Source organism: Harpia harpyja, chromosome 13, assembly GCF_026419915.1.
Source record: "Harpia harpyja isolate bHarHar1 chromosome 13, bHarHar1 primary haplotype, whole genome shotgun sequence".
NCBI classification, from domain to species: domain Eukaryota; kingdom Metazoa; phylum Chordata; class Aves; order Accipitriformes; family Accipitridae; genus Harpia; species Harpia harpyja.
Genome location: NC_068952.1, coordinates 28,648,584 through 28,668,729, shown reverse-complemented (window position 1 = coordinate 28,668,729; position 20,146 = coordinate 28,648,584). Strand labels below are relative to the sequence as shown.

Here is a 20,146-nt window from a genome sequence, read left to right as displayed (position 1 = left end):
AAGTTCTACTCCTCAGCACACACCAATTCCACCTGGTAATTTCAGCAAAGGGCAAGGCAGACTAGGATAATAACAGAACCTACAACTTCAAGTTGAAACAATTCTGGCACTCGGCAGAACCTTACTCCGATACGCTTGTTCTCACCTGCAGTCTTCAAATGGCTTACAAAATAGCAGGCTTTCCCTTGTTTTTCCTGAAACACCAATGGCCGAGATGACTGACTATACAGGGCAACTGCAAATTACAGTGGACACAATGATGTGAATATTAAAACAAGTAAGAAAAGGCTACCTACACACACCTTCTGGCCGAATGAAAGTTTTCAAATGCAGGACCTAAACCTTCCAAGACCACCTTCTAAGTGTGATTCACTGGAAAACTATGGTTCCGGAAAACAGAAAATGTATCACAGATTCATAACAGAAGTTTGCAAAACGCAAAATTTAATCTGGCTGTTTTGAGAAATAGAAGTTAGATAAGAATTTCTGTCATAAAAGGGGTAAAACAGAAGTTGTGGAATCGCAGAGCTCATGCTATAACTGGAGGAAATGAAAAGAAAACCAAACCAGCACACAGATTTTACCTGTGGATTGGCATCCAGACTGCTCTCAGCTAGAAAAATAAAGCTGTGTGCAAGATTCAAGAGGTGACATACAACATACTCTTCATGCCACAGAAAAGACTGACACAAACAGCGTTCAGCAATCTAAACCATTATTCCTTAGATGCAAACAAACTATTTTAAAGTGGAGTCAACAGTGGTCTGCAACACTTAATTTATAACTTCACGGAGTAGCTTTGGAGTAGTGGAATATTTTGTTCAACTTTTAGGTTCAGCTGTAACGGAAAGTGTAGAAACTTATTCCTAGTATTTCAAAGAATGGTATAAAAAACAAAGCATTGATTTTTATTTTATTTACTACCAAAAATGGTTAGTAACACCTAGCAGAAACCTGCACACTTGACACAACTTTTATGCTTACCATAAGATTAACGTTCATTGAATGATTCAACTGCAGCGCTGGGATATAGTTGGCATGCTGCAGATGGTGGACTAAAAGAAATTCAGGATTCTGAACAGCAGCATCGCTCTGTAAAAACTTCTCCAAACACTCCTATGACAAACAACACATTTCAAAAATCTGTTATGATTCTGCCTCTTCTCTTTTCAAAGAGACCATTAAGGTTTTTTTTCGTGTCCACACTTACTTGTTCAGTGCCTGTGAAAGGTAGCTTCAGTAAGTCTTCCATTAGTCCCATCTCCTGACAGATTTCATACATGTGTTTTAACAGCTCTTCGATGTTTAACTTCGTGGCATGTTGATGCAACAGACCCCAAGCCTCCACCACGCACCTGTAATTAAATTTTTTGAGACGTAAAGGAATATTAATAGTATAACCAAAAAGATGCCCCCAAACTACTGCATTCAGAGTTTAAAGGGAATTTAGGGGACGGTGATTCGTATTCTTTGTTCTCCACCTTTCACAATATTTGAATGCCAAAACGGTGGGATAGGTTTCTTTACCTATTGGACAACAACACAGTGAGGAAAAGCCGCACTTCACTGCTGCTTGACATTGATGGCTTCATCATCCGTATGTATCTGAGGGCTCGCCTATGCTCTCCTTGGCACATCAGGGATTGAATAATTCTCACGTGCTGCCATGACACTGTTTTGATTGTAGCTGGATGAAAGAGCAGGGCCAGTGAATTCTGTAGAGGTTAGAGGTCAGGTGTATTACGATATGCACATGCACGCACGCAACAAGAATATTCAAAAGTATCTTAAATAAGGGTGGACGTGTGTTAAATAAACTTAGATGACTAACTACTGTAAATAAAAATTCTCAAGTATTTGCAAAAAAAAGTTCAGTTAGCCGTACAGAACAAAGCGAGTGTTTTAAAAGGAGTAATTCACACTCTTCCAGAGTAACCAAATCTCTGTGTACAAACAGAACTTTTTAGAAATACATTACTAAATAATAAGCTATTCTCCCAGACAAACAGATATATTAACTTCGTGACAGGCAAAGAACAACCTTCAGCATCACAAAGAACATGAATTAGGTTGAACAGTCACTTCTGCAGTCTTCTGCCTCAAACCTTGCTGCTATGATCACAGTTTTAATATTTAAAGTACCTAAAACACTGTTTTTGAGAAAGCGCTCCATCGGTCTGCTGAAAACAACCTAAATGGATGGCTTTGAAAATTCAAGTATCAAGCATTATTAAAGTTGATTTCTTCTTCGTTTTAATCAATTTCCTGTCAAAGTGGCTAAAAGAAAATTTCAGATTATAACTTATTGCTGAAGATGTCATAGCAGTATGACAAAAGGGCTTCTAATGTTGTAGCACCTGTTATTAGCTAAGCACCGATTTTTTGAAATCATTTTACAGATTACAGCTTTGGACTGTAAGGGATGTCTAACTGAACTGTAACGTACTTACTTCGTAATCATTGTGATCTAGAAGCCAAAAACCTTGAATAAGCTTAACAAGTCCCCAAGGGATAGCAAAGGCAGTTGGGAAGGAGTCGATTGAAGTTTCTGTTTTATTCGGAAAGGAATGCATGATATCTAGCAGCAAGTAAATTGTCTGACATCAAGTATCTTGTTAAGGCTAATAAATTTGGAAGACCAAACATTTATCACATCATGTTTCGAAAAACACAGTGAAATCAGAATATACAAGTGGTAGGAAGCAGAAAATACTGCCATGTTAGTCTTGCCATTTTGAGCTATCTGAAGACGGTCAGGTCCTAACCCCCAAACTGCATTTTGAATATATAGCCAGAAAGAAACACTCTTTGATTTCTGTAAGGCATTCAGAAAGGTTAACTTTAGATACTTAAATACTTCCGTTGTTACAAACTCAGGCTCCCTCTTTAGTCACTGGAGCTACCAGTTGGACATTCAAAACACCTGAACATCCAAGGCTTAATTATTAAAGCAAACAAATTCTACCATTGGCTTTTTCCCTCATTTCCAGAGTATATAGAACAATGTAAATTAAGGTGTCCTTACAAGACAACGTAGCACTGAGCGATTGAAACTGGATTTAAAACAGTATGTGGATCACTCATCGGTAGTGTCATTTTCTGTTTCTGACATCCGTTTTTAGGGACATATTCTAATAAGACAGCTCTGGGGTACAACCGTTTTTAAACCCCTTGCTCTCTAGGCTCCCCTCTCGGGTTAGGCAGCAAACAACAACAAGTAATTCTGTATATTTCAGCAGCTTAAAAATTCAGTTTCTGCCCAATGACTTTTCTCTTCTCTCTCTTTCTTTTTCGGTGTGCCTGCACTTCTAACAGAACAAAAGCAAGCACTGCTATCTGGGCTGGAAGATGGATGAATTGGGCAAAAATCAGGTACCGGTTAGAAATCCTTCTGCTCTGAAGCAGCACGTATTTGTGCATCATCCTAGTAAGCAGCCATTTGCTACAGATACGAGTGCTTTAAAAAATTAAAAACTGTGCTAAGTTTTGAAAAAACCAAGGGAGATTTTTATCTTTAACATTTCTTATCAAACCTGTTTTTGCATGTCAGAAAAGAGACTTTGCAACAAAACATCAAAAAAAAAACCCCCACAACATAAGGAATCCACAGTACAAAGAAATAAAACAATGCTCCTGTCCATGACTTCATTCTAAACTAAATGTTTTCACTTGCACTGTCTTGGAAGCATAAATTCAAAAATGTTATTAAACGCGCAGGTGACAAACATTTAAGAACATTTATGTGCGTATACTGAAGGTGTAGTAAAAATAACGAGAAAGGATACAATTGCATGTTTGTAGCTTTCTTCAATGCTTTCTAGCAAATAGAGATCCAGCAGTGCCTGAAAATGAAAAATCAAAAGTTTTTTAAAAACTCCTGTCTTTCATGAATCATTGGCTTTTGGGTGGGGCTTTGGGGGGTTCGTTGCTGTTTTCAGTGAACATAACACTCACGTGTAAACTAGCAGGTGGGTATTTCCCAGTTCCTCCTTCATCTCTCCGCCACAACTTCTCAACTTGGTCTCCTAACTGGGAAACCATTCCATCAATCATCAAGCAGTCAGAATCCCATTTTCCTCTGGAACAAAAGGTAGCAAGGAATCGGAGAGTCAAACACTAATTCCAGCCTCTCAGTGTAACAGATCTCCTCCAGTCAAACCAAACAAAAAAAAGCTCCCATGAGGCAAAGAAAGTGACAAACACACAAAGGCATGATTATGACTTGAAACGCACATGAAAGAAATTTCCGAGTCAGATGAAAGATGTTTGTTAGATCATACTGAATTATTAAAGGAGTTCCAAATAGACATCCTGGAAAGCTCTCCTACTAAGGGACCTTTTCGTTTTCAGGTTTTCTCTTTTGTTGTCTTACTTGTAGTACAAAGGAAGTGTAAACAAAGTTTTTTATGTGCCAGAAATAACCACTCTCCTACTGTCTAACAGAGGAAACGTAACAGTATCAAAATACCAGGACTATTCTTCAACACAAGTCTCATGCCTCCTGTTGGAGTGTTCCAATACACAGCTGCGAGAAGACAACACCATGGAAAGTTCAGATTTTGTTCTCAGCATCTCACTTTTGTTACTGAAAAAAAGTTGTTTCCAGAAAGCTGAGCATACAGGTGAAGTTTAGTGTCATCTTAAGCAGCGTTTATGTTTCTATGCACATACCCATTACGTTTCTATGCACAGACCATTACAACCATGGATGGGTGAACCTTTAAAATTGCTTTCTTCACGAGTCCATCGCAGTCTTTGGCTGACTGTGACACTACCCTTTACTTTCCCCATAATAAGAAGCAGAAGGAGCACACTGGAGGTTGTATGCTTCTAAGGAACACCTGAGCCGGTATGTAAGTTACTTGAGAAGTAAGCTAAGTAAGAGGAACTTTAAAGTCAATAGCTACTACACCGCAGCTTGCACCTCAACTCATCTTGCAGCATCTTGTTCTTGTTCGCAGTGCCATAGCCTAAGCTTCTTTAGCTCTTTATTTAGTTTTCAGCACAATTTCCAAAGAAAAATCTATTGTCATCTAATCCAAGGCATATCACCTATATGCTAGTGAGCTAGTGCAGGAAAGAGAGTTCACGTTCAGCAAGTGACTTTTATCCAACAGCCAGTAGAGTGCTAGGTGTGCCAACTACATCGAACTCTGACTATCTCATTAAATCACACAAATGTACTTGTGATTTAGGCCAATACAGTTATTACCATCGCTCGCTGGTCAATAAACGAGATGAGGTTTGTTTTGTTTTTAAAACTTGCTTTCTTCTCTGTCCAAAACACCTGTTCTGTGAACGCCGTGCTTTGCTGAACGGGAGATCGCTGACCCTATCCTGAACACGTGACCTTTTTCAGTAGTACTAAATTATACAGATTGGCCGCTGGATTAAGTACGCTACCAAGAAACGATGATGCCAACAAATGGTACTAAGCAGAGGTATATACAAATATTGTAACACAGGAAAGTAACCTCCGTGTTCAAGAGAACGCATGCATCGCTGAAGTGAAGAGGATTGCCGGCAACTGCATTAAGCAAAGCAAACACCAACTGTTGATAGCAAAGCCACGTGCTGCCACTTCTGAATTCGCAGTGGAAGTGCTCTCGAGTTTTCCCGTAAGGCTTACCTTGATAAACGCTCAAGTTTCTGTCGATGACCAGTGTAGTAGCTCTGAATCAGAGGGTAATTGTAGAAAGGTCTACCCAAATGCATAGCATCATCTACAGGCAATAAAGTAAAAGCAAGTTAAAGAAGCAATATCACATTTTGAAACTAAAATGTTTGACTAAAAAGACAGAAGATCATACGAGCTAAGCATCAAGAAGCACAGGCAAGCCTCCAACTTTGAAAGAAGCCAATCCTCTTTCTGCCTTCGCTAAAGGAGCGGTAAGACCCAAGACTCAATTCCTTGTTGTCTCAAGTGCCATTTCAAGCTTACAATTGAGGTAGCATTCAGAACATGTACTGTAAGCGGAAGCTCACTACAAAAAGGACAATTCTCAAAGGGAATGGTTTCTTAAACATGTCATGTGAGCATCTGTGAGACAATGAAGGCTGACAATAGACTTTATAATCCACCCAAATAAAGAAGTATTTCCACGGTGTATTTTTTCCTCAAGCAATAAATAAAAAGTTCCAAACACGCAGGTAATGCCTTTGCTGTAAAAACAAGCATTCCAGTATTTGTTGTGTAATAGTAATTTGTTTAAAATCCCAAGTCTTTCAAGCTGTGGACACAAGCAACTCCTTCAAGTCAGAGGCTTATTGCTCTTTCTAAGGAACATCCAGGAAAGAAACTGCTTGCATTATTCCACACTATGTATTTGAAAAAACAGTAAAATCGCCGTTTCACCAACAAAACTTCAGCACTGACAAAACATTTACAAAAACATGGCTAAGCATGTGTTCATCGGAATCACTTACTGGATAGTCTCCCTGTTACAACTGTATTACAGTTTATGCTTACCTAAACCCTCTGGAAGGAGACTGGATTGACAGAACCAGATGATCACTTGTGCATACAAAGAAAGGAGGCCAGTGAGCACCTGCTTGTTTGTCAAGTCTGTAAAACCTGAAAAAAAGGCATAAGATGATTTTTGTTATCCAATTCCTTTCATTTTAACAAAACCCCCTTCATCATCCCAAATAGAAAGAGTAAAAGTAAAGCGGTAGAAATTGTGGTCTTTGCATTTCTCACTCTGTAGCACCTTCTTATCTGAAGAAAAAAACCCCACATTCACCGCCAAAACAAAAAGCAACCCCTACAAAGAACCAGATTCACTAAAGGTTAAAAGAAAAAAAAATAAAGCCGGAACTATTAAATACACTCACGAATAAGACATTTGTTTTTCACGTAGCGGGGATTTTTACCGTAGCAAAGGGATATTCTTCTTTTCCCCTCAATATGCCAAGGACAAGTGATAACATAAAAAGCTACAGAAACTCAAGTAACTTACTTTACAAGTTACTCATTTGTGCTTCCTTTATATTTTCTAGCAATTGGCAATACAATATTTGCATGCAATTATAAATTGCTAGCTAAGAATTAAAAGGAATAATTTGCAGCACTACCACATCCGGTTGCTGGAATCTCCACCCAGCTGCTTACACAGCTTCTTGCTGAATGTAGCCTCCCCTACCCACTTGCATGAACTCCACAACCAACTATTTCCCTGAAATCAACACATATTAAGTGGTGGTCCCAAGTCCTCAGATTTAAGCCCCTTCTCCCAGCTAAATTTGGCTGTCTTCCAATCATCAAAACCAACAGAAGCTCATCTTTCCACACTTACAACTCAAGCATAATTCCAAATCTTAGTAAAACATACCAAAGGTTTCATATATACGATTACAAACCTTTTTCAGTACGCTCTTGTGCTTCTGTTAGAAAACAGGTTAAGACCGTGCTAAGGTTGCTCAAAAGCAACTGGCAGTGCTGAAGAGACTGTAACGTCTGCGGGTCAACAAAGTTGCGAGAGCCATCAAACAGCGGAACACCTTTTCAAGAATAAATATTACATCATTAGCCTACAGAGCAATTTCAGAGTTTCAAAGTACGCTTGAAGAACCCCGTGCAGTACCATATACCGCCACATTCCTGAATAAGCTCAATTAGAAAGAACGATTTTATGTTTGCAGAATGACTACACTAGTACTCACATATTTGGTCAAACTCATCTTTTGTATAGATCACTTTGTTCCATGTCCACTCAAGAACAAACCGTAAATTAGCAGCAGAACTTGGCTGCGCTTTAAAAAAAAGAAAACAAAAAAGAAATGAATCGACAATTGCAAACTAGAAAATACATAACATAAGAACAACGTAAGAAGCATTACCTTCAGATGCCCAATGTTTAATGCATCCAGTCAGAAGTTCTAAAGAACCTGTCTGGACAGCAGCTGACAATACCGCTTCTAACTGCTCCTCCTAAATGTAACCGACAAAATGAACTGAGAATCTTACATGCTTTCAATATCTGAACCAGCAACAGCAAGTGTTTGTTTCTAACTGTACACTCATTCAGACATCACAAAGTCCACTAGTACACACGCAGCTAATTCCACATTCCTTTTCTTAATTCTAGCCACAGGCTGGACTGCTTGTTGGTCTGAGAAACACGTTAAACTTTTCCTCTAACTTTTCAACTTACTGAAGGCTGATTCTAACATTTATTTGCATGCCTCTGCAGTATAGTCTCAGTTTACCGAGTTCCAATTAACTATGTCCGGTAACATCCTCTGCTAATACCCGTCACGCATTTTGCACGTAGAAGTTTGCCATCAGGAATGCGTGAAGGGGACAGAGCAAATACAACGGTGCAACGCTTGCACGGAAACAGTGAAGCTAAGGTCAAGCAGCTTCCTAGACTCTGAAGACATGAAGCAGTTCAGACACCCAAAACTTCAAGTTATCATTTTCTAAAATGACAGAAAAAGAAGTGAAACGTTTAAATTCTAATAGGTTTAAATTTTAGGCTGTTTGAATACTGTATTATAATGCAGTGGTAATTCTTACCAGCAAGGTAAGGACAATGCACAGCTATGCACAGACATGCAGTATTAAGTAGTAGCTTATTTCATTTTGTCTTGTGATACTTCTTTCAGGTGAAAAGATCCTTCATAAAATTTTACTTTTTTCTTTTTGTTTTTTTGTTTGTTTTGTTGGTTTTTCTAAAACAACTCAGTAGTTTGGACCTAAGAATACTATAACTTATGCTAACTCAAGTCAACACCTGCATTTCAGTGCAACTTGCGAATAACAGGAAAATCAGATTATCATGTCTTGTAGCCTCTACAGCCCTGTCAGACAAGACGGATGTATTTCCCCCTTGATTCCCTGATATGCACTCACCTGACTCAAACTGGATGGCTGGACATCAACTAGTCTTGGAGACAGCAAGCCAGCTACAAGACACCTGTTGTAGCTATCATGAATGGCTTCACTTATAGAAGGACCAGATTTCTTTAAAAAATTCAAGGTCTGAAACATCAATCAAAAACTACAGATTAAGACAGTAGCATTATTCAGTCATTAAGGTTCTGGATAATCACTAAGAGAAATAATATAAATATTCACTTAAACTGTCAGAAAGCTTGCATCGGTAATATGCTTTAGGTTAACTACCTGAAAAAGCAGTACTACGTAGAGTTAAAGACGGCAGCCAAACTAACTACTATGGTTTATAAAAAATATCCTGTAAAACAACTAGAGCGTTGCGATGGCTAACCTTTTAGGTATTTTCTAGCTTCTCTGTCAATACACAGACCTTTTTTTTTCCCTGAACACTGACACAAAATACATTCTATATAAGCTAAAGCTAGCACACAACTTTAAATCACGCTTTGGAAGACCCTTTCTGTGCTTGTTTCTGCAGAAGTTGATTTATGTTGGAAATACTTAGTGAGCTGAAATTTAATTCAAAATTATTTGTCACAAGCTGTGCAGTGGCTTGGAAGTTTTAATTCGGCCAAGTGTGGGAGAAAAAAAAAAAAAACATTTCTTCTCAAACAGTTAAGTAATATTTCATTTTCTCCATTCCGCCCTCCTTTTTCAAGTTAATCAGGCATCAAAACCCTAACTCAGGACTATGGAGGCAGTTCCACTGATGGGTAATGCAGAAGTAACAGCTTTCCCCAACGTCCACAACATTTTTGTTCTTGCTCCTACAGCAACGTTGTATTCCGCTCTAGACATTCAATCCCTCAGCGTGTTTCAACAGGAGACAGTGGTAGTTTTACAGTCCCAAGAGTGGACCTAAAATGTTACCATTTGCATAAAACTGGCAGGACACAATTGCCGTCATGCGTGTGGATGGGCAAGATGGGCATAAAATGGTCTCCGACACTGAAAGCAGTACAATAGAAAACATAGGAAAGGTTCATCTCTTGCCATTCTCAATAAAGATACAGTAAAAGATCACCTCCTTCTGGAAGCCGGTGCAAGTCATATGAACAACTCCAGAGTTCAGCAAGCACGTACCATCTGCAGAGACAATGAACGTTTGACAACCTTCCATACTCTCGCACTTAGGTTATGACCAGTTTACGTTTTGTAAATAGCAGTATCTGGAAAGCTGTAACTGAGTACCCATTTTCTTCATCAGATCACTTCCAAACTTATTTTTTTGAAAATAATTACTGCGTGTAGAAATTTTATCTCTAGTGCTATCGAGGTGCTCTGCTCTGAGCTTCAGTTCAACGACCATCACCACTTCACAGGCTACATTACAAAAGCACCAAACCCCCCAAACTCAGCAGACTGTCAGATATGTCACAGTATTAAACACCTTGTTAGTGCAACGTAATCAAGGGTTGGGCTTGTGGGGGTTTGGGGCTTTTTGGTTTGGGATGGGTTTGAGTGACAAACAATGAACAGGAGAACCAATAAATGGCATTTGACCTCACTTTAAGCTTATCACTATCAAAAGCAGTGAAATACCCACCAAAATTGTAGGAGCTTGGGTTAAAAAACTGCTCAGGTGGTGGATAAGAAGGAGGAACTCCCCGACTTAGACTCCGCTCGTGTACCAGAATATCCAAAATGGGGTTTGGAGAAGTCATGCTTATTACAGTATCCAGTGACCACAACGCAAAATAGGGGCAATCCTGAAGGAATTCTTCTGGCCTGAAAGCAAGCAAGTGCATAAGCTAAACACCGACTTTCAAATGATTTATTTGTAGGGATATTGAAAACAACTTAATAAAAATATACCTTAGTGAATCTGGCATTTGAGCATGATACCAGCGATTAATGTCAAATACACCCAAATAAGCAGATGCTTTTCCCTGACCATATGTATTCACTTGCCAGCTGAAGATTGATACACTGGTGTCAGGCGATATTACTGTAAAAGACAAGACATTGTTTCTTGTTTGTAGAAAATAACGCTATAGCTGATATTTTTAAAACACCACTTCCTATTTTGGCTTAATTCTGTTATATCACTCATGAAGCACAACACTCGCTAAGAATAACAAAAAGAATTTACGGAATAGCAAACATCTCTGTGACAGGTTTCAGTCATACTGCCCCTTCTTCTTGTATCACTTAGCAGGCACTATTAATTTCCAGACTGCACTCAATTACAGGTTTTACGAATAGCTCTTTTCCAGCACATTCAGAATGAACGAACACAATTATCACACAAAATAAATACAAAAACCCCAAACCCAACAAACGAGAAATTGGAATAAAGATTTTAACATAAAACATTCACAATGTTATACTCCAGTTCTCTCAGTAAGTGGAATGGTTTGTCTTCTCTGGGGAGAATGCATTCTCTAGATGTAAGCAAAGGATGTGGTATATCATTTACCCTAATAGAGTAAGGAAGAAGACGACAGTTCGTTTGGCAAAATGTTTCTCTGTTCTCTGCTGAATTCATCATTACATTTAGGGATCCCCACACACTTTACTATGTTTCATTGTGAACATCTGTGCCGCTTCCGTTTTGTAGCTGCTGCAAGTGCCTTTGAAGATATCAATTATTTTCATAATTCAGAAGACGGCTTCATTGCTAGCCTCAACCCACATCCAACAGCAGCTCATGTGTGCCTAGAACTTAACTTGAACAGATTCTGAATAAAAGCTAATTAGAAACCATCAGAGAAATTACAGGTATTTCTCCATGCCTCATGCTTCATAAAAAGGAGACAGAAAGGGGGGTTGTTGTTCTTATTTTGGTTGGGGGGGGGGGGGGGGGGGGACACACGTCGGGTGTGGTGGAGCAGTGGTGTGTGTTTGTTTTTAACAAGCTTTTAGGAGGCACTCTCCTCAGAAACGCGACACAAGTGGAGAAAATCCAAAGGTGTTTTTGTTAGATTTTGACACACTGTTGATAGAGGATGGCATCACAAAAGAGATGCAAGTTGCCGCTTCAGGACTAAGTCAAAGATGATAAACAGAAGTAGCCTAGAAAGATCATGCAAGTGTCGTCTTTGTAAACATCATACATAAGTACAGGCCAGTAAGAAGAGAAGGAAGGCGAATAATGCAGTCAGAACAAAGGGCCATGAAAGTTATCACTGCAGCAGGCTCAAAAATATGGTCAGAGCATAACTGAATTTGTAAACCCAGAGATGGACATTTAATTATTGCAAGATAATGAAAGACATCGTAAAAGTTTTAACTGAGTATATGGACAAGGAAAGCTATTGCTTTAAGAACTTGCAGGTGTAGGAACCTATTAGATTTAGAGAGGAAGAAATGGACAGGCAGATCATAGAATCATAGAGTTGGTGAGGTTGGAAAAGACCTTTATGTTCATTGAGCCCAACCCTAAACAGAACTGCCAAGTCCACCACCAAACCATGTCCCTAAGCGCCACATCTCCCTGTCTTTTAAATACCTCCAGGGAAGGTGACTCAACCCCGGGCAGCCTGTTCCAATGCTTCGTAACACATTCAGTGAGGAAATTTTTCCTAATATCCAACCTGAACCTCCCCAGGCGCAACTTGAGGCCATTTCCTCTCCTCCTATCACTTGCTACCTGGGAGAAGAGACCAACACCCACCTCGCTACAACCTCCTTTCAGGTACTTGTAGGGAACGGTAAGGTCTCCCCTCAGCCTCCTTCTCTCCAGGCTAAACAACCCCAGTTCCCTCAGCTGCCCCCATAAGACTTGTTCTCCAGACCCTTCCCCAGCTCTGTTGCCCTTCTTTGAATGCGCTCAATGTCTTTCTTGTAGCGAGGGGCCCAAAGCCAGGCAGCTTTCCAGCCACTCCCTCCCAAGCCTGTAGTGTTGCATGGGGTTCTTGTGACCCAAGAGCAGGACCTGGCACTTAGCCTTGATGAACCTCATACAGTTGGCCTTGGCCCATTGAGCCAGCCCGTCCAGATCCTTCCATAGAGCCTCTGTAGACCCTCAAGCAGATCAACACTCCCACCCAACTTGGTGTCATCTGCAAACTTACTGAGGGTGCACTCAATCCCCTCGTCCAGATCATTGACAGAGATATTAAACAGAACTGGCCCCAATACCGAGCCCTGGGGAACACCACTTGTGACCGGCCACCAGCTGGATGCAGATGCAGACATAGGTTTGAACAGGGAAAGAAAAATTCACGTAACATTCCTAAGCAATGGGGAGCATCATCTTATTGTTCAAAGATGACAGCTGGAGGAATAAAACGACTGACAAGCATCATGCAGGTGACCCCACCATACATCGCTATAGCACGTCAGCAAGCATAAAATACAACTTATTTTTTCCTTTAAAGAAGTCCCATATAACTTAAGCACCCATTTTTTCTTTTTAAATAAGCCCAACCAGCTAGTCTATAAGACTCACAGACTGGGGTACAGAACAGCATTCATTGCTTAGATTCCAAAACTATTTATTTTAGAATAACCAAACAGGGACATTAGAACAAACCTTCATTAACACTATCCTCTCTGTCAACATGGTTGCGAAATTTTTCTACGGTCTGACAGCTCAGTAGTTTGGTATTGCTGGTCTGCCCTCTCAAGGGAAAGACTCCACCCGTAAGATCTAAACTGTACCTTTCATCACAGTATTCCAGACCCTGGGGGAAAAATAAAAGGAGAGAGAAAAGGTCATTTTGAGATAAAAACATACATTATAGCTAAATATGAAAGAATGTGTATATGTATAATATAATATGCATATTGTCCTGTATATTTCCCATGAGCTTATTTCTGATGGCAAAGAGAAACTACATCTGACATGCAAGAGAATGAAGTGTCAAATAGTAACGGGCTTTGCACATTTTCAAAATTTAGCATTTCCCTAGCTAAAATTTCCTCTGAAGTATGCACAGTTCATTCTACTTTATCAAGTAACTTTGGAAATAACAGACATGTGCAGAGTAGATACGAAAAATCTAAACCATCTCTTTGAAAAACTAGCATGAAGCCTAAGTAAAGAATCCCATTTTTATTACAGAAGGAATAATCACCAAACACAGTTTATAATAAAAGATGTCCTGAACAGGTCCACCATGCCAAAAGACCCTTTCGTCGGATAAAGTACTACAACTCCATCAACCTCTTAGAGATGAATTTTAACTGCTAGAGATTTCAACTTTTATTCACCTATGAAGAGCCAGCTCCCCCCAAAGTTAGGGCTGAGGGGAAGGGAAAAAGATATCAAACAATTCCTGCCTAAGACAACTTCTGAAGCAAAACAGTGCATTTTAAATTCTCCACTGGGGCAAGCAAATCTAAGAAGTTAAGGAACTCCACTGCATGGAAGATGTTAAGTAATGACTTTATTGACCCGTAAAATCTGAAGACAGTTTTCAAATGAGATGCACTCGTCAGACTCTGATGTGGAAGTGGAGGCTGTATACTCTATCCACCTGCAAGCAATATGTAGGACAAATGTAAAGGTGCGCTTCATGACCATGGCTGGATGCACTAGATTTCAAGCTTTCCTTCAAGCTTCTGTGAACTCTCTTCAACGAACAAGGGTCAACAGTAGATTCCTCCTCCTTTACTCAAATTTGGCCTGGCAATTGGGAACAACTCTTAAATTTTCTGCCACGGAAGACGGACAAGAAACTTGACTCGGCCAGGCACGCAGGCAGACAGTCATGTAGTACTGACCAATCTGTGACTACAGGGAAGTATTCCGACACTCCAAGTGTCCTCTGTAGGAGACAGATCCTGTACTAATGCTTCTTTGGGGGTTTTTGGGGGGAGGTGGGAGTTGTCTGGGGGGTTTTTTGGCAGTAGGTGTTAGCAAGTCTTGGTATGAAGCTACATGTGTAAGTGGCTCATGTGGAAGCTAGCTGAAGAACCTGTCTTTTCTCCCCAGGGGATCCAGCTGTTTAGTTCTCTCTTCAACTACCTTGTGAGATCGGTTCCTGTTTCAACCTTGCACAACGCTCATCACAGGAACGCAGGAACAGCAGGGGAGTAAAGTATCTCAAATCCAGAGACTGGCGCCTGACACCTCTTAGAAGCCTGTGAATGTATTACTGGTTGCACTGTCTGTAGAGGGTTAAAAGTCTTACACTAACGACAGCACAGCTTTCTCAGGTCGCAAACGCAAACCACATTATTGAATCACTTTGTGTGCTTTTTTTAAAACTGGAATTTTTAGTAGACCCATTTTTCAAAGCTGCTGAAACATTTCAACCCTCTGAGGTGAAATCTGACACTCATCACACCTTATTCAGGAAAATAAGATGACCAAGACAAAGCATTGCCAAATAGTAAAAGGTCCCCCATTTTAACATTAAAGCGTTGAGACAGAACAAAGTAGCCACGTGAGGGATGGATGTCAACGACTGGATTTTCTTCCAAAGCAGCACACAGTACAAGGTATTGTCTTTGCCACTGCTAAGACTGTAGCTACAAGTAACTTTTAAAAGAGGATAAAGCAAAGCAGAAGTTCAAAAGTGAAACTGGAGAACGATTAAAGCATCTTTCTCCTATCGACCTGCCAAAGTGCTTACAGCACTACAAGAGATGCAGCAGTATAAAACATGCCCAAGAAGACTCAGCAAAAGATTGGGTTTTCAGTCACCTCTGAATTCTGATGGTAAAAATCACCCCTGACAACTTAACTGGTACTCACATAGACAAAATCACTATTTTCATCTTTTCACATACACGCACGCCTTACCTCATACATGACTTGTCCTGAGGCCAAGCGTTTTCTGTCACCAAATGCTAACTGCAACAGATGTAAACTCACAACGTCACCTTCACTGAAAAAGGTAGGAATTATGACATTTGATTACAAAGCTGCTTTATAGGCCTTGTTATCATTTTATTAGATCTAGACTGATGTTTTCTTGCTGAAAAGAAAAACACCACTTCCCAAACCATCAGATAACCGGTCACGTGTAGCCGCTGTAACACAAAGGAGGACATTTGGACACTAACAGCTTCAGGGGCAAATGCTAACCATACAATTTGAAAGCTTTAATATGTTGTATGGACTACAAATTGTTGCTTTAAAGTCAAACTTAAAAAGACTGCCACTCTATGAACAGCTGAGCTGATTAAATAGCTTGCTGATGCTGAAAGAGGGAGATCTTTCTCCCCTTCCCTTCCCACCAAAGTTCCAGCCCCTCTCTTGCATACACACACTGCACCCTTCCACATACTGATTTGGGCCATTAGCCCAGCAGGAAACCATTGACTTTGCTGCTGAACAGTGATCGGTCTCTGCCAGGTGAGCTGACCTGGCTGACAAAGGCTCCAAAGACCGTGGAAGTTGGCACAAGGTAATCCGCAATACTGTCACCTCCCTCCTTTAGGGGCAGCCGGCTGTTATATTGGCACGTTTAGCGCTCGAGATCTGCAGCCGCAACTACTTTTAATGGTATTTTAATACCATGGTGCGAGTACCAAACAAACCGTGAAGCAGTCCTCAAGAAACAAAGGAAATCATTTAAGAATGCAAGCACGAAAACATAGCCACTGTTGCTTTGCCTTCTTTCAGAAGGTAGGCACTAGTAGGTCCCTCTTCACATCCGCTAAATCCTGTAAAAATTGCATTGTAAGCTTAACACCTTCCATACCTGAGAGAATCTCCTGCACAGCTACATAAACAAAACAAATATACATGTATCAACTGTATGTGAACAAAGATACAAAAAAATTTAAATGCATTCAGTGGCTTATAGTAACTTTTTATTCACCTTTCTTGTGTAGACTGAACAGCCCACAAGTAGCAACAATTGCGAGGATCATTCTCAGGCTCCTGAAAAGTAACAGCATAGACAGGAATCCTTCCTCCTTCAAGCTGAGAGTGGTGCCTACGTGTTTGGGGAAAAAAAAAAAAAGAAAGAAAAAATGAAAAAAAAAAAAAGGAAAAGGGGAAAAGAGAGGAAAAAAAAAACCAAAACGGTGAGCCTACGATGGGCCCTAACTGTTTGTAGAAGGGTAGAAGCATCTTCTGAGAAAAGAGCTTATCCTTCCATGCTTATCCTCAAAGTACAGAAGGTCATACTTCCATCTCAGACAAGTGAGTCAGGGAAGCGACTACTTTTTATGCAACAGTCAAGAGCTGACGAAATTACTGTCCATCAAATGCAATAACCTGGGTGTATATCCTCCTCTGCCTGGGGAGGAAGAACATAAATGATTACTTCAGCTGCCAGGCAAAAGATTGTTCCTCCTGTTCCAGCCGACTTCAATATTGAACTTAAAATGCAGCCTATCTTCTGAACAAATTTAAGACAGTGCCGAACACAAGTACTTTCTCATTTCTTTACTCCGATGCTATGTAAAGCATTTTTCCTCCAGACTTCTGAACCTTACGTGTACCTTCACAATCTATTCTTGCCACCCAATTAGTCCTCCACTGGCTATTTATGCATCCAACAGTTTCTGGAGAGTCACTGCAGGTTTGCTTAAGCCAATCCCTACCTGAATTTGGTCACATATTTCACGTGTGATTGCCCTTCGGCAGATATAAAATCGTCTCTTAATTTTTCTATTGCTTATAGATTTACATGCCCCTTATCCTCATCTCCAAGTGTTCCAAGCAAATTTTCATTCACACGCAACGTTGCCTCGGAGTGGGTCAGTCCCCTATTTTGGACAAGGCTGACATGTAGGAAAGAATATCTTTTCAGGCACAGATCAGCTACTGATTTTTCATGTCTCACTAGTTTCATCCTGGACACTTTAAAGAATATTATCACCAAAACCACATTATTAACATACTTCAGCTTCTCAATGTATGCTCTAATTGCAGTAACTGGTTCTGAAAAATCATTCCTAAAATCTGGTTCATCAAAATACACACATTTCCTGGCTTCCCTGAACGCTACTGATCGGACAAAGCATCTTATAAAAATCAGCTCTATCGCATCCTAAACTGCTTGACGTAACCCAAAGAAACATGCTTTCCACAATCCCTCGAGCCACAGGCACAAGAAGGAAAAGAATCCTACTCCACTGGGGAGAAGGAGGTCCACTTAATCCATGTATGACTTTTAATAATTATTTTGGAAGAGGATTTCTAAACATTCCAAGATTATACCCAAAATTTCAGTCCCTGAAAAGGTTCTCTTTAATGAACGGGCTTCCGTAAGCAAACAATTGAGACCCCTGCACCTCCAGGTGTGGCCAGGTGTAAAGGCCTACTTACTCCCTCTTCAAAGTTTTCATATTCCACAGTGACAGGTAGCCATCTGAAAAACCCACAACGAGCTGATTGCTTCTGCTTATGTAGCACAGGGTCGATATTGCTGTTCCTGAAGGATTTTGTAGTTGAAAGCAGAGATGTCTCCCTTCTCTGGTCACAGTTTCTCTTCTTTGTGGAACTTCAGCAGGAATTCTAGTGACAACTTCTAGATCTACACACACAAAACCACGCCATGAATTAATGTGTTAGGCCATTTAGGCTGCATTTTGAACACTGACGTGACAACACGTCTCATCCAATTCTACCTTCCCAGGCAAAATACCCATTTATGCAACGCCTTCTTTTGTATGTTTCCAAAGAACAGAAGAACTCTCTGATCGGACAGGTATTCTCACTCGTATTTTAAAACCAGGTAAAAGCGTAACCTTCGTAGACAAATTCTTCCTGAACTCTATAAATCACGCGTTTGGGCCTCATGATGAAGCTGTCTGGAGCGACACCAACTCCTGAAGCCACTCTTGTAATAGCCAAAACAGCGTATGCAATCCGAATATGCAAATTAGAGATTTCAGTCATCCAAATGCACGATTTTTGACAAGTCGGATTTATTTTAACAAGCAAGCCTAAAATTTGCCCCAAGTCAATTAACAGCAGCAGAAGAACATTCCCAAGAAATAGGGCGCCTCTGACACAACTTCCTCTCAGGCAGCTGCACTGACTCGCGTGGTAAAATTCCTACACCTCACTGGCAAGAATCATAGTGACATACGGATCTTGGTGGCAGGGGGGCATTTATAACTTTAGAAGGAGTATTAAGTCACTCCCATTTTTAATCAGGTCAGGAGTATACCACGTCAAACCACCATCTGTAATCAGCAGTCAGAAATGCCTGCACACTAGTCTCTTCCAAGTGGGATGCATATTGTTTATACACAAGTTTTCTTACTCTCAAATTCAAGTTTAAAAACTGCAAGCTTACCCAATGCTTGTATTTCATTCTGATTGCAAGAGAAATCCAAACAAAGGTCCACCAGAAGTAGATGACCAACATCTGTAGCCACTGCTGCCACTCCAAAGAGCCATCGCAGACTCTGATGTAGGTGCCGAGTGCTCACGCTGGCTCCTCCGTGATTCGTTATGGGTTCTATAGCAGTTACCTACAGGAAAACTGCAAGCTAGCATTTAAGCTGTTTGACAAGCTAAACAGAAATCATTCAAAAGTGAAGCCGGAATTAGCACATCAGAAACAACAAAGTAAATACAGGACCATAAGACTTAAAACCAAAGCATTGTTTCCAGTTATATCAAGAAAAAAACAATATAGTGAATCTTGATGTTCTATTAACTTGCACTGATTCTTGTTTACATTAAGATAATGAGACCAGGGGACATTACATCATTGGAGTTCCTGGGTTATAGAAGACAGAAAAAATTAGTAACATTCCACCAGTCTCTCCCATCTACACAAACACAATATTCAATAAGCAGAGATTCAAGGACTGCAGGTTGAAAGTCAATCTTTCAACAGTCTGCCAGGTAACTCCCTAACGGCTCTTTTTTCCTATCCTAAGTCAACATAAAAATCTGTTCTGCTCTAAAGCCACCTGCTTGCTAGTCTGAGATTCAGGGGAATGTGTCTAAGTCATTTACAGCACAACTATGGAAGTTTCAGATATTTTAAAGACGGTATTTCTAACATATATAGAAATCAAGCATTTAGGAAATGTACGTTACAGACACTGGGAACGGCGGGAGCTTTTTTTCTTTTTCACTCTGGCCAAAAAAAGATAGTTCTCAATGCCTTTTTGTGGCAGTGGAGAATTAGGTAACTATGTGCTCTACCATAAACCCAGAAAACTTGTTTTACGATCAGTAAGCTCAAAAGATAACGGTACCGTTAAGCCCAAGAGTTTGCACCAAGGCTCTCTTGACTGGATACTCTGAAGTGACAGGATGCACTAATGCAAGACAGAAAAAATACCGCCTACAAAGAGACGCTCCAAAGCTTCTCCTGAAACAGGATTATGCAGCACCTGACAACGCAAAAGCTTCTCTCCTCCGATTAAAGTGTACGT

At 40.2% G+C, this 20,146-nt stretch overlaps 1 protein-coding gene across 1 annotated transcript in view; it reads right to left on the bottom strand.

Annotated features, from left to right (window-relative positions):
• LOC128150341 (protein ELYS-like) overlaps positions 1–20,146 on the bottom strand; it is a 41,564-nt gene that overhangs the window by 15,826 nt on the left and 5,592 nt on the right. The window contains exons 4-23 of the mRNA XM_052806458.1: positions 19,051–19,228; positions 18,075–18,282; positions 16,618–16,734; positions 15,594–15,678; positions 13,377–13,527; positions 10,715–10,847; positions 10,446–10,627; positions 9,924–9,985; positions 8,855–8,983; positions 7,840–7,930; positions 7,663–7,752; positions 7,360–7,500; positions 6,470–6,574; positions 5,630–5,723; positions 3,955–4,078; positions 3,786–3,842; positions 2,451–2,597; positions 1,528–1,715; positions 1,211–1,355; positions 985–1,116 (exon numbers count right to left, since the gene is read on the bottom strand). Of these exons, the coding sequence (XP_052662418.1) occupies positions 985–1,116; positions 1,211–1,355; positions 1,528–1,715; positions 2,451–2,597; positions 3,786–3,842; positions 3,955–4,078; positions 5,630–5,723; positions 6,470–6,574; positions 7,360–7,500; positions 7,663–7,752; positions 7,840–7,930; positions 8,855–8,983; positions 9,924–9,985; positions 10,446–10,627; positions 10,715–10,847; positions 13,377–13,527; positions 15,594–15,678; positions 16,618–16,734; positions 18,075–18,282; positions 19,051–19,228 (2,559 nt within the window). The remainder of the gene's footprint in view (positions 1–984; positions 1,117–1,210; positions 1,356–1,527; positions 1,716–2,450; positions 2,598–3,785; positions 3,843–3,954; positions 4,079–5,629; positions 5,724–6,469; positions 6,575–7,359; positions 7,501–7,662; positions 7,753–7,839; positions 7,931–8,854; positions 8,984–9,923; positions 9,986–10,445; positions 10,628–10,714; positions 10,848–13,376; positions 13,528–15,593; positions 15,679–16,617; positions 16,735–18,074; positions 18,283–19,050; positions 19,229–20,146) is intronic.